The 13,659-nt window shown below is 38.3% G+C and overlaps 1 protein-coding gene across 1 annotated transcript in view; it reads right to left on the bottom strand.

The window, feature by feature from the left end:
• Positions 1-13,659, bottom strand: part of ADAMTS19 (ADAM metallopeptidase with thrombospondin type 1 motif 19) — a 261,502-nt gene that overhangs the window by 20,529 nt on the left and 227,314 nt on the right. Inside the window, exons 20-21 of the mRNA XM_068980968.1 lie at positions 8,744-8,948; positions 5,795-5,947 (exon numbers count right to left, since the gene is read on the bottom strand). Coding sequence (XP_068837069.1) covers positions 5,795-5,947; positions 8,744-8,948 — 358 coding nt within the window. The remainder of the gene's footprint in view (positions 1-5,794; positions 5,948-8,743; positions 8,949-13,659) is intronic.

Below are 13,659 nucleotides of genomic sequence, written 5' to 3' on the forward strand. Positions count from 1 at the left end.
AACAAGAACGCCCTGTTCTTCAATTTTTGGATCTCGGTTTTCTTTCCTTTTTTTTTGGTTCCTTTTCTTTTAATGTAGCAACACTAGGCTGTAGAGATGCATGACTTAAAATGTGGTATCATCCAGTAATTTGTTTTAGGATATTCTCGATTGCTCTGATCAAGTTTTAAGTTTCCTTCATTGATTCCTAAGTTTTCCTTCAGTGAAATGTCTTATGTAATTATTCATAATTTCCTACAAATGGTGATAAGTCACAACTACCACTGTCAATGTTAACTGGAATGACAAGCTTCTATGTAGAAAGCTGAAGGCAAATCATCAGGCCAAGGACCTATGAGATCTGGGAACAAGCAATCTGTCTCGGAGTCCACTGTAACAAACAGCAAGAAATAAAACCAGGGACATGTGAAATGGTGCAAACCACCAAGCCACTTATTTATATTGACTGCTGACCAATCTGGATAAAGTGCCTGTTATGAATTGCTTTAACTTAATAATTATGCAGTATGAGACTACTTTAAGGTTATATATCTTGATTACACAAAGAGCATTACTTAAAGTACTGGTAAGATTTACGTGATAATTTAAGTCTCTTTTCGAACTTCTTTTAAAAAATTAGATAGGTAATGGCACAGGAAATGGCACACTTACTTTCCCATAGTTATTACTGAGTCCAATGGCACCCCACTCCAGTACTCTTGCCTGGAAAAGCCCATGGACGGAGGAGCCTGGTGGGCTGCAGTCCATGGGGTCGCTAAGAGTCAGACACGACTGAGCGACTTCACTTTCACTTTTCACTTTCATGCTTTGGAGAAGGAAATGGCAGCCCACTCCAGTGTTCTTGCCTGGAGAATCCCAGGGACGGGGGAGCCTCGTGGGCTGCCGTCTGTGGGGTCGCACAGAGTCGGACACGACTGAGCGACTTAGCAGCAGCAGCAGCAGGACAATATAATACACTAGGTGGATTTTAATGGTATTTGAAGCATATGTATTCAGAAAATTATTCTGACTAAAAATAATCCAGATATATTCAAGTCTTTCACAGTTACAGAAATAAATTATCAAGTAATGAATATGATGTGAGTTTTATTTACAATGCTTCTCAGAGAAAATGCAAAAAATCATCATAAAACGCCATTTTGAGACTGCTTTAGAAAATCTTTACTATGAGAATGATCTCAAAATAAGTAGGATTCCTATTAACAAAACTGTTATTTTCTAAAGTTTTTATTTATTTGGTTGCTCCAGTCTTAACTGTGGCATGTGGAATCTTTAGTTGTAGCAAGTGGGATCTAGTTCCCTGACCAGGAATCAAACCCGGGGCCCCCTGCCTTGGGGGTGTGGAGTCTTAGCCAATGGACCACCAGGGAAGATCCAACTTAAATGTTATTTTTATAGTTAGAAAGCAGGTATTAGTTTGATATAATTCCCCTATTCATTAGAAAAAATGACCTTTGTTTTCAGATTCTTCTATTCAAATGAATATACTGAATACAACTGTGGTTTTCTTTTGCAGGTAAGTTAAAAATAACTCACCATACCGCAAGCTTAAATATTTACTACTTCTAAACAAAGCTATACCATATTACCTATATAATTAAATCACTCAGAATGATTTCTTGTGCTTCCACTGCATTATTTTCAATTATATAATTATAAAAGACTCACACTCTCCTACCCAAAACTCTATTAATCATGTCATAATTTGGAATGTGGCCAAATCTAGTCACCTTCTGGAATTTTAAAGGGCTATAGTAAGTTTAAATTGTACAGTATGTATGGAATCCAAGAATAAGCCACAATTATGTGCAATTCCAAGGTGTTTTATTTGGTCTTTAAAGTTCACTTGAATACGTATAAATCATTTCTTAATACTGTACAGAAAAATTTATTCTATAAAAGCTTGATGAAGGACCAAACTCTGTATAGAAAGTAGATAAAAGAATACTTTTTTATTTGCTTATCTATTGGCCTCCAATAATGAAAACGAGAAGTTTCAGAATTTTAAGTAAAGGCAGAAAGATCAAATTCAGCCAGAAAATATGGCATTTCATTAAGCATAAGAGACTACGTTATTTTTTTCAAGTCAGTGTTCTATGCTTAGGACAGTTTAAATGAGTAAATACAGATTTATAATGCCAGGAAACAGATGGGTCATGTTTTGCTTTCCCAGGAAAGACCCTAAGGCCGAATATATATCAGAATGTGGCATATGATTATTTCAACAGTTAACTCAAGCCAGAGCAAAGCAACCGGATTGTTTTTGCCTTATTATTGCCAACTTTCTAGTCTCGATGAAATAAACATTAGCAATGTTTAATAAAGGCCATATTACATCTACTTTGAAATCAGAGCTAACAATTATATGATAGGAAATTTTTCTTTGGGTATACCTGGATTTATACCTTTTTTCCTCTCAGCTGAGAGCGATTTTTCCCACTGTGTACACAAAATCGTTACATTGTAAATGCTAGGAATTATATAGGCTGATATAAATGCTGTGAACACAGTTTGAGGCATAAGCCATATTCTTAGTAACCCTCCATTTAGCCAATATTACCTTGGCTCAACAGTGGTCAGTGGCTTTTAGACAGTGGAAAAATCTGAGAATATATACATATTTTACTGAATTGCTAATGATTCATCAATATTATTGAGGGAAAAGCAGGATTTCAGAGCTTCGACCTTATGGAGAGTCCACTGAATAAACCTGATTAAAGCCAACCCAGGATTTAATTTTGTCCATTTAGGTTTATCAAGGGTTTAAAAAAATTAGTAGAATTTGAATGAAACTGACAGATTAACTGACTTCAGAGGAGCACAGAAATTGACCCATAATTGCACACATCTTGTTGTTATTCGGATTCCAGGAACACAGCTGATAAAAATAAGAGATCTATGTGTTTCCTCTGTCCATGAATGCTTTAATCACCGAAACTTAATAATCAGAGCACCATTCTTTTTTTTTTGGTAATTATTTTGGGATGGTCTTCATTTGAACATGGAAGTGATACATTAAGGGTAAACCAAGAGGGGAGAAATCAATAAAGCTTGCATGGAGCCACTGGCTTTAATTTGTGCATGCGGTTTGAAACTGTTATGTTAAGACTTAAAAAAAAAAGAAAGAAAACAGCTTCAAGGGAAAGAACAGACATTCATAAAAAGAATAGAAAATACAGTATAACTGGATCTTCTACATAAGCAAACTGCAACAAACAAAGGTTAAAAGTCACTGAGTAAAAATGAGTATTTATTAGATCTATCCATTACTTTCTTTACTCAAAAAGGCTATTCTAGCTAGGTAGCAATGGAGTAACATAACAAAGATGAATTTAAACTAATTCAACACAAGCCTATTTAAAAACTGTTGTTTAGTTGCTAAGTCATGTCTGACTCTTTTGCCATCCCATGGACTGCAGCACGCCAGGCTCCTCTGTCTGTGGGATTCTTCCGGCTAGAATACTGGACTGGGTTGCCATTTCCTCCTCCAGGGAATCTTCCCTACCCAGGGATGGAACCCCCATTTCTTGCAGTGGCAGGCAGGTTCTTTACCACTGAGCTACCAGGGAAGTCCTACATACATGTAAACTGTGGTAAAATTGAAAAAAAAAATTTTTCAGGCTTAGCACAAATCAATGTTTTCTATGATCTCCCCAGTTAATTTTGATTTGGCTTAAGATTTGACCAGAGGCCACAAAACAGGCACATTTATTAATCAATTGCAATAGTATTTGTCATATAAATAAGATTTGCTAGCCTTATTTCCATATGTAGCAATGTGGGAGCTTCGCATTCTGGGTCACAAATTATAATATCTGGACCTTCTATTTTCTGTAATAATTCTGCTTTTTGTAGTTAACTAGGGTTATCACTTAGAATATTTCTATTAATGAAGTTGGAAGAATATTGCTCATTTATTCGAGTCATTTTAAAACTTTTTCTTAGAGCAGAATTATTTCATTTTGGGAAAACATCTAGAATTTCACTAGCCAAAACAAACAAACACAAGATTTCTACAACTGATAGGGAGCAATAGGTGATTCTCCTCACACTCCCGCAAGGAGTACATTCATTTCCTTAACCTAGTTTAAACTTTCAGTGTCAAATGAGTTGTTAATATAAAAATGGATCGAAAATAACGGTGTTATCTATTTTCCTTATTTCACTCTTAAGGAATTAGACACAGAAGCAGTCAATGAGGGAGTCCTAGCTGTACCCCATGTTCTTGACTTGCAAGCCATATCTTTCCCCATCACTCTATTTGTCTCTTAAAAGTGGGAACTCTAAAGCCTGAACATGAAATTAATTATTTATGGTCAATGTAGAATTCTCTTTTGTCTAAAAGTTGCTTACTCTGAAGTGTGAAGTTTCCTTATATGGTTCACCAACTAAAACTGCAGGGATTGGGTTATTTCCTAATTCGGTAGTCAGGGACAGATTTACATTGTTGACAAATGTACCTTGTAGAGTCCCAATGTTCAAAGATAGGGAAACAATATAGTTCAGCGAGAATTCATATGCAAAGTTAATATACAAACTTTCATTGGAGAAAAAAGGCATGAAAAATCATAAGAAAATAGATTTTAAATGTCATGGATTTCTTTTTGAGTAATAATAAGGAGGCTGACTAACCGAAGAAAGTTGTAAAATGAAAATATTTCTTCCAGAATATCCTTTAGGTTTATTCATGAACAGCTATCACTTGCCCCCCCATGCCTGGCCCCATGGCAGGCACCATTTTTTTTTTTCATTTGTAATACAGCAGGGAATTTATAACAGTAGATTTATTATGTCTACTGTAAGCCTTAGAACATTAGATCCATGATAACAGGTTCAATATAGCAAGGCACAGGGGATCATCTGACTAAAACTTCTAAAAGTTAGTATTTGACAGCTATTTTCACTCAGATATGATCAGAATTGTATCTAAAAACATGGGATTTATTAATACTTTTAGAGTGCATATCTGAGCTATTTTCTATAACCCATAAAGTTCTTAATTCATAAATTTTAAATATTACCACTAAGATGAATAAACTCACTGTTCACCTGCGAACGAAATTGTGTCTACCTGATCTGACTAAAGGACTTCAAGAATTCTGCTCCTTTCAATTTCTTCTATGTACAATCCAAAATAATGGTGGGGAAAACAATATCCTTTACATATTAAGATGGGAATTCTCTTTGTTTGGTTCTGTCATTATCTACCTTACTTATATTTCAAAGGAACTTATCTGTTAGTGTTCTACTCACTAGGCAAGTTTTATACAAAAAATATTCTGAGCAAAATAAGTATCAACAATACAAGCAGCAAAACAATAATAATATATAACACGTGTCGAGAGCTTCGTGTCAAAAATGGTGTTCAGTACTTTACACATTTCTATCTTACTGATACTTATTATTTAGAACAGTTTTATAGAGTCGTTATCATAGACAGAAAAACAGGATTGGGACCTTAGTAATTAATACTCTTGGCTCAGTGGTGAAGGATCCACCTGCTAATGCAGGACACGTGGGCTCTATCTCTGGGTCGGGAAGATACCCTGGAGGAGGAAATGGCAACTCACTCCAGCATCCTTGCCTGGAAAACCTCATGGACAGAGGAGCCCAGGGGCTATAGTCCAATGGGTCGCAAAGAGCCAGACTTGACTTTGCAGCTACACACGTACATATGTAATACTCTACCTTACCTCTATCTCCTATGCCTCCTGCACTTCATACTCTGTGGTTATAGTACTCAGGGCAATGCTGACATTAGGGAAACTTTGAGAATGTACAGAAAGGTTCTCACCTTAGACCAGTCACCCATCCGCCACACGTAGCATTTGGAGTAATCCTCACAGTCTTCAGCCTCCCTGGGTCGGGTGGAGAGGACACATTTCTTTCTAGGGTTAGTACACCTCACAGTCCGATGACGTACACCTTTGCCACACTTGACCGAACACTGGAAAATAACGTCAGAGACTGTGGATAAAGCTGGTGATTAGAAGATATAGACTTGATGATCAAATTACATTAGGAACTGGTTCTTATCTCTCATACACCTATCAGCTACACAAAGGCCAGAATGAAGGCTATGCCTTAGCATCAGAGGCCAGACAGTGCTTCAGGCACAGTGCTAGAAATGAATGGGTTTCAGAAACACAGGACCATTACTACAGAGAGCTCTACAACACAGTGAGTGCTTATGAAAGACAGATAAACAGTGGTCAAAGTGTAAACACTAACCTAATAACACATCAAATTATCATATATAATTATGTAAGGAAATTCATTTTACTTTTGGTGAAGACTTAGTTTGTGTTAGCCTTAAGAAGTGCTTGTAAAAAAATGACAATTTCTAAGAGGATATAAAGTTAAAACAGAGCATATGTAGTAAAAACAAAAGTTTCTTTACATAATTATATACTTCTAGAAATCATCATTCTAAATGGTTGTTTGGATTGAAAATATAATTCAGTTTTAAAAATTCAGTTCATCTCATGAATAACTAATGCTTGATTAATGATGTGATATAACAGGTATAAGGCCTATAGGATATAACTGACCTTCTCTTTTACATTTGTGCTCCCCATTAAGGAACATGTATAAAGCTTCCCAGTCTTACAAGAGTGTGCAGCACTGATTATATGGACACAGGAACCAAAATGCCATTGGGTGTGACAGCTGAGAGGAAGGAAGGGATGAGAGACATGGCAAAACTTGAAAACTCCAATTTATATTTATATCTGGAAAAGTTCCAAAGAAAGAGCTACAGCGAAACAGCAAGGATGTAGCCGCAGATTTCAGCAGTTGTTTTTCTGAAAACTGAAGCATAGAACTCATGAGATTTTAAATATAATACATTTGGCACAAATGAGTCATTGTCTCATAATTTTTAGTTTGCATTTGAAATGTCTTGAGCTTTAAGGCAGACCACATGTGTAATTTGGTATTTTAATATTTACATTAATTTTTTTTTTCCAATGGGGCTTCCCTGGTGGCTCAGCGGTAAAGAATCTGCCAGCAAGCAGAAGCCACAGGAGATGAGGGTTCGATCCCTGGGTCAGAAAGATCCCCTGGAGAAGGGAATGGCAATCCACTCCAGTATTCTTGCCTGGAGACTCCCATGGACAAAGGAGCCTTGCAGGCTACAGTCCATGGGGTTGCAAAGAATCGGACACGACTGAAGTGACTTAGCACATTTTTTCCAATGGAAACTAATCCTGTTCTATAAATTCAATTTTTATATTAAATAAAAACAAAAGAGACATTTTAAAAATTGGTATATTACTTTGAGACATATTATTTCTCCCATCTGGTGCCAAAAATCTGTATGTTAGAACATTTCTGACCTAATCCCTCCTGAAGAGTTTGCAAAAGTGTTACACTTAAGATGAAGGTAGGGTATTTCTGTTTCTCTGATGTTCATGTGAATCGTTTCTCCAGACTGAACTGATCCATTTTGATGTAAAACTGATATACATCATACATGATGAAGGATCTTTTCAACAAAATCTTTTTTTTTAATGAATGAAACATTTATTAATCCAGCATAACTTGTTCTAATGCTCCGTGTTGGCAGCCACCACCTGTCTGGATATTCTGTCCAGACCCCTCTGTCCCTGAGGTGTTCAGTTTGCAACCCCCTTCTTCATCCTTTTCTACCATTTTCAGCTCCGCCAGGGCTTTGAGGACCTGGAAGGCTATGCTCTTGGAGTCTCTACTGAAAAGGCTAGTAAAGCTCAGAAATAAGACAAGAGAAAGATATACTATTTGCTAGTGTGTTTTTTTGGGGGGATGGGGGGTTGGGTTAACTGAAGAATATCCCCAAACCTTATTATCTAAGCTACTCTGTCCTCAATTTTCAAACGAATGGCTACTTGCTGAAATGCAGCTTGGCATTTTCAGTCTGTCATTTTTACATCCCAACTAATATTTTGAAATCAAGCATATGAATGTTTCGGCTATGGGTGTGCATGCACATGTGTCTTTGCACACATATATTCATATGCAAGTGTGAGGGTGTTCGTGTGCATGCACCCACAAGCCCGCCTAAAATGCTTTGGAGCGGCCAGTAAATATAAGTAACAACTGGTGTTAATCATCATGAGAAGACATGTACCCTGATAACAAAATAAGCAAACAGTTTGGCATGGGTCAAAGCTGTATGCTACACGTTATAAGCTGGTGGGTACATATGCGGTGTTAGGTAGTGCTGAGGTCAAATCTCAGGTCCAGCACTTAGTAGGACTTTGAGTAAACTAATTTCTCTGAGCTAAAGTATTATAAAATGGTGAAACTTAACTTTTCTGCATTGGTGATTAAATATCAAAAAGTTACTAACTATGAGGTAAAAACAGAAGCCCTGTTCACAAGAAATGACTGGTAAGTGTTAATATCCTTTCTTCTCCGTTCTCTTCTAAATGCTCAGAGATATACAATGAGTCAATGTGCATTTGCATATGTGCCCACTATAGAGTATACTTATGGCACAGAAATAAAAAATCTGGATTCTAAAATGTACACAATATATGCTCATGATTTTATTACAATATTCACAGTATAAAGAGTAAATCGGTTTTTTCCTACTTTCAAAATTATTTGAAATAAATGTATTCCTTTTATCACCAGAAAAATCAATAAACAGTATTAAAACTGCCATGCAGAGAGACTCTGATTTTGATACAATACAACCTTACACAGGCTGAGAGCCAGAAAGGCAGAAGAAAGCGGAGAAGCATTGGGGCAGAGACCGTACCTCGGACCACACGCCCGCCTCCCACACGGTCATGCAGTCCTGGCCCTCGCAGCGCTGGGCGGAGGCAGGCTTGGGCCCCGTGCAGTCCCTCTCCCGGGCTCTGGTCAAGGTTCCATTGCTCAGCTGTTGGGTACAGGCCACTTGTCTGCTCTGCATCCCTTTCCCACAAGTTCGTGAACAGGGGGTCCATTCTGTCATCATCCATCTAAAAGTGAAGCAAGAGTCAGTGAGACAAACTAAAAGATATCTACTTACTGTATATTTTGACATGGTTAGAATTAGCAGAATGCAATACATTAAGTTTATACCACTGTAGTTTTTTTAACTAGTATTTGAGTTTTTTCCTACAACACCAAGGCTTTCTATTGCTTTGAATTCTCCATACTTCTTATCTCAGAGCCTTGCTCTTATTAGAATCTCAAAGGACTTATCAGACTCAGGCCCTGTCATATTGCATGCTTTGCTGGCTACTGCCTGTCCTATTGCCATATTGAGGGATCTAACAAGAATAAAATTGCTAACATAAATGAGTTTGTTCCTATTCTCTGCATTTAGAACCTTCACAATAACCCCACCTGTTAAGTTCTACAACTTCTGTGGGCATTTACAGAAGGGAAACTGAGGCAAGGGGAGGTGTAGTGACTTCTCTAAGGTTAGAAGGTTGTGGAGTCAGAAACTGAAATGAGACTGCCGACTACCTCACAAGGGGACTCGTGCAGGTATTAGCAAATAAAAGAAGCCTGTCTTGGAGAACCCCACTTACCTGGGGGAAGCAATCACTAACGTATTATGCCCATCACCTGCAACCATGTTTTTGTGTCTGGGGTGGACCTTCCAGGGAGGGCCAAAGTCGCTTCTTTAGGCTAGCTGATATCTTGTTACAATGTGATCATTAGCATCGAAGTGATAGGCTACATGCAAAGTGAGCTGATTTTAGAGGTTCTCAGGACTCCAATATTATTCTCAGATTTCACTGATTCTGCCAATTCATATGTATTTTAATACATAGATGAAGATCCTTTTTCCAAACAACCATTATGGGCAGTGATACATCTCTATGCCACTTCCATTTCTAATGAACTGGGATCAACCCTGAGGACCACTCATTCAAACACCTCCCCAAATTTATTTCAGGAAGGAACCAAGGCCTATGACAGAAAAGTGATTCATAAAATTTGGTATCTGCATGATTCCTGTCAAAAAAAAAAAAAAAAGCCCTCTGGGGCTTTCGGATTATTTAGATAACCTTATAGGGGGATTTTGGGATTCCCAGGTGGTGCTACTGGGAAAGAACACACCTGCCAGTGTAGGAGACATAAGAGATATGGGTTCAGTCCCTGGGTTGGGAAGATCCCCTAGAGGAGGGCAGGGCAACCCACCCCAGGATTCTTGCCTGGAGAATCCCATGGACAGAGGAGCCTGGTGGGCTACAGTCCATAAGTTCACAAAGAGTCAGACATGACTGAAGCGACTTAGCACGTATGCACATAGGGGGACTTAAATCCCTTACAAAATGATCTACATAACACTATAGCACAGGGCAATCAGAAGCCATGAGCGTCATGCTGGGTTCCTTACTATCCATATTCGTGAAACAGTACTTAGCAGCTGCTAAGGTTCCATGTTTCTCATTTGTTAGTGTTTATTATCGTAGTGTCTGACATACAAAAGGCATTGAGTATATAGTATGTTCTAAATATATATCAGAGATATTTATAATTATTCTTATATTTCTCTATGTTTATCTTAGAACATAAACCATATGCTCAACTGACTTCTAGACCTTTCTATTTCACCTTATGGAACTTATTTCTGAGGCATCCGCAGCCTAGATCCTTAACATCCAGGTCCAAGACCCTTCCTCCTGGAGTACTTTCTCCATCCATCCCACAAGGACTCTGTTATCCTCTGCCCTCTGTCACCTGGCTTGTGGCAATGCTCCAAAGTTTGAGAAGTCACACGCTCATGCCATCTAGTTTTTGCATCTGTATAATGGCTCAATCCTAAATGAGTCTAAGCTCCTATTTCTAAAATAGAAGAAAACATCACAATAACATTTGCACTCCAATATTGCCTCTAAGAAAGTTCCTGTCTGCTCGTCTACCAAGTATGATGCAGACCTACCAGTTTGCTATGGAGTCCCCTAGCGGATTTTTCCTAAAGTGAATATTTATCTTCCAAGTTTATTTCAGTTTCTGCTTCATCTTTCCCCACAAGAATACCTAGGCTATAAGAACAATATAAACGCATCTATATGTCTTGCCCCTAAACTAGGGAACCAACCATGGAACTATAGAAGACAGTACTGAAAACAGAAGTATTTACAATTTCATGAAATCTCAAATTTTTAAAATAAAATAAATTTTAGAGATCCATAGTGCAACAATAAAAAGTCACTTTTTTCATTCCTTGGAAAACTGCTGAAAAATAAGGACAAAAATATGCAACACACTGTAGTGAAGGGTAACATTTTGTATCTTATAATTCATCTAATTTGGAATTATCTCATTTTCTTATCTGCAAGACTACTGCTTACACATCTAGTGCATCAGTGTATTTTCTATATGGTGCACAAGGTTACATCAGGCTATTTGGTGACTTTTTCAATAAATGTCAATAGTAATTAGAATGTTTCTCACCATAGTGGGGGAAAAAAAGCAAGAGGAATGAAACTTGTGCTATGGCAATAAGTCTTGGCAAGTTTTCCTGTGATGAGTCCTCATAATTGCCGCATCCATTTATTGCTTTTCAATATTTTGGTTAACCTCACTGACATCGCTTCCTGGTGGTTAAAATACACCACCTCCTTTTCCAAGGGAAAGTAGACAATAATCTCTAACAAAAAGAGAGATTCCAGTCTCCAGCTGAAAAAATTTTTCACTCAGAAATGTACTGGCCTTTTAAAACCATTCATTTTACCAAGTCATTATCAAGGCATTTTCCCCCCCCAAGATAGCTGAGGTCAGTGAATGAACAATAACTGGCCTGTACTTTATACTCCGATTCTTCACAGACCCAGTATGGAAGTGACAAAATGTTCTAGAGTCCTCAAATCCAGTTCATTCAATGTTCCCAACAGACCAGAAAAAGCCACTGCTCTTTGACCCAGATGGGAAAGCTACATGGTATATAAAACAAATGCTGTTTTGAAACATTTTAATAAATTATTTAACACAAGATAAAGTAGCATTTGATGTCTATTAAAAGGGATGAAAACAAAAAAGATAATTCTTAGGAATAGTAATAATAACAACAAAAAATCCAAGTTCTTTAGCTGACGAGGCAAAAGCTAAAAATTTAGCTTCTGTATCTATCTGCTTAGCAATGAATGAAAAAGAACCAAGGACCTGACTCTAGGCAACAATATTTCCCTAGGTCACCCTTTCTGTTGATTAGTACCCTGCCTTACAAAAACACTTAATTGGTTCACCCACAGAGTTAGGATTAAAAGAATATAGTCTGGCTGGAGCAAAGGGACTGTTAAGCATTACTGAAAGTACTTTAGTATACTTTTTTCTTTTGGATATTCTTTTACATATTAATATTCTATTCTTTAGGAACATGTTTTTCCCTGTCAGGGAGGAGGGTAGGACTGTTAGAGCACAAATGCAAAGGAAAGAAAAAGTAGTAATCAGCTTTTGATACCTTAAATATACTGAGTCTACAGAAAAGCAAGTCTTGAAATTTCAGCTTTGTAGAGGAAGACAAGATTATCCAAATTATTTAAGCTCTCATTAACATGCTGCTGCTAAGTTGCTTCAGTCGTGTCCGACTCTGTGCGACCCCATAGATGGCAGCCCACCAGGCTCCGCCATCCCTGGGATTCTCCAGGCAAGAACACTGGAGTGGGTTGCCATTTCCTTCTCCAAAGCATGAAAGTGAAAAGTGAAAGTGAAGTCGCTCAGTCGTGTCCGACCCTCAGCGACCCCACGGACTGCAGCCTTCCAGGCTCCTCCATCCATGGGATTTTCCAGGCAAGAGTACTGGAGTGGGGTGTCATTGCCTTCTCCCTCATTAACATAGCATGAGCCAGATATGGATAGTTTTGCAATAAGCCAGAAACAGAGGGAACTTGGATGTGGTGCTACATCTGATGGGGGAAGGTGGAGGGGAAAAGAGAAACCAGAAGAACTGAGCATTAGCCTGTGTGACACTAATTCCCAGAGAGATTACTGAAGACAGAAAAAGCCTAAATATAGTTAATTGGCAGCTCTCCCGCTCCTTCTCCTTTAGCTCCCCATACATTGTGGTGGAAGGTCACGAGGAAGCTTATCTTAGAGAGCGCCCCAAAGCTACGAGTTCTCTGAATATCTGAGTTGTGGGATGTATACATTCACTGTGACTCCACTGCAGAAACTACTGGGACAGGAGATCAATCGTGACTCCCTAAGAACTCATGCATATGCCCTAACTCACGGAGCTTCAACAGATCTCTGAGTGTCAGGATAGAATAAAAATCTCTGTTTCCAGATTCTAGAGAAATCAAGTCAGCCTCAGACTCTTTTTGTCACTCTATCCTTCAAAGCTGTGAGGACGAATGACACTGGGGCCACTCAAGCCCAATATCAATTTTTATATGAGAGCACAGTGATTTTTCAGGAGCCCTGTGCCAGAAACCATTCTGCACAGCCTTGCTGCGAGCCTGCTCCAAAGTCATGCTTAGGTTCCATTCACCCATCTCTGCTGGTTACTAAGGGGTATCCTTCCTTCTACATCACTTTAAGCTGCTCAGCATGGGCTGTTCTATCTCCTACTCATGGGTTTCTTGCCTGCTTTGTTGCTTATTACTCACTGAGAAAGTCACAGGGGACCAAAGGAACCAATTTTCTAATAACTTGGACCTAGGTCAGGAATCTGGTGATCAGAGAACAAGAATCAAACAGTTTGTCTTTGGGGCAAAGAAGTGAGAATCTAAA

The sequence above is a fragment of the Capricornis sumatraensis genome, chromosome 9 (genome assembly GCF_032405125.1).
Source record: "Capricornis sumatraensis isolate serow.1 chromosome 9, serow.2, whole genome shotgun sequence".
Classification (NCBI taxonomy): Eukaryota; Metazoa; Chordata; class Mammalia; order Artiodactyla; family Bovidae; genus Capricornis; species Capricornis sumatraensis.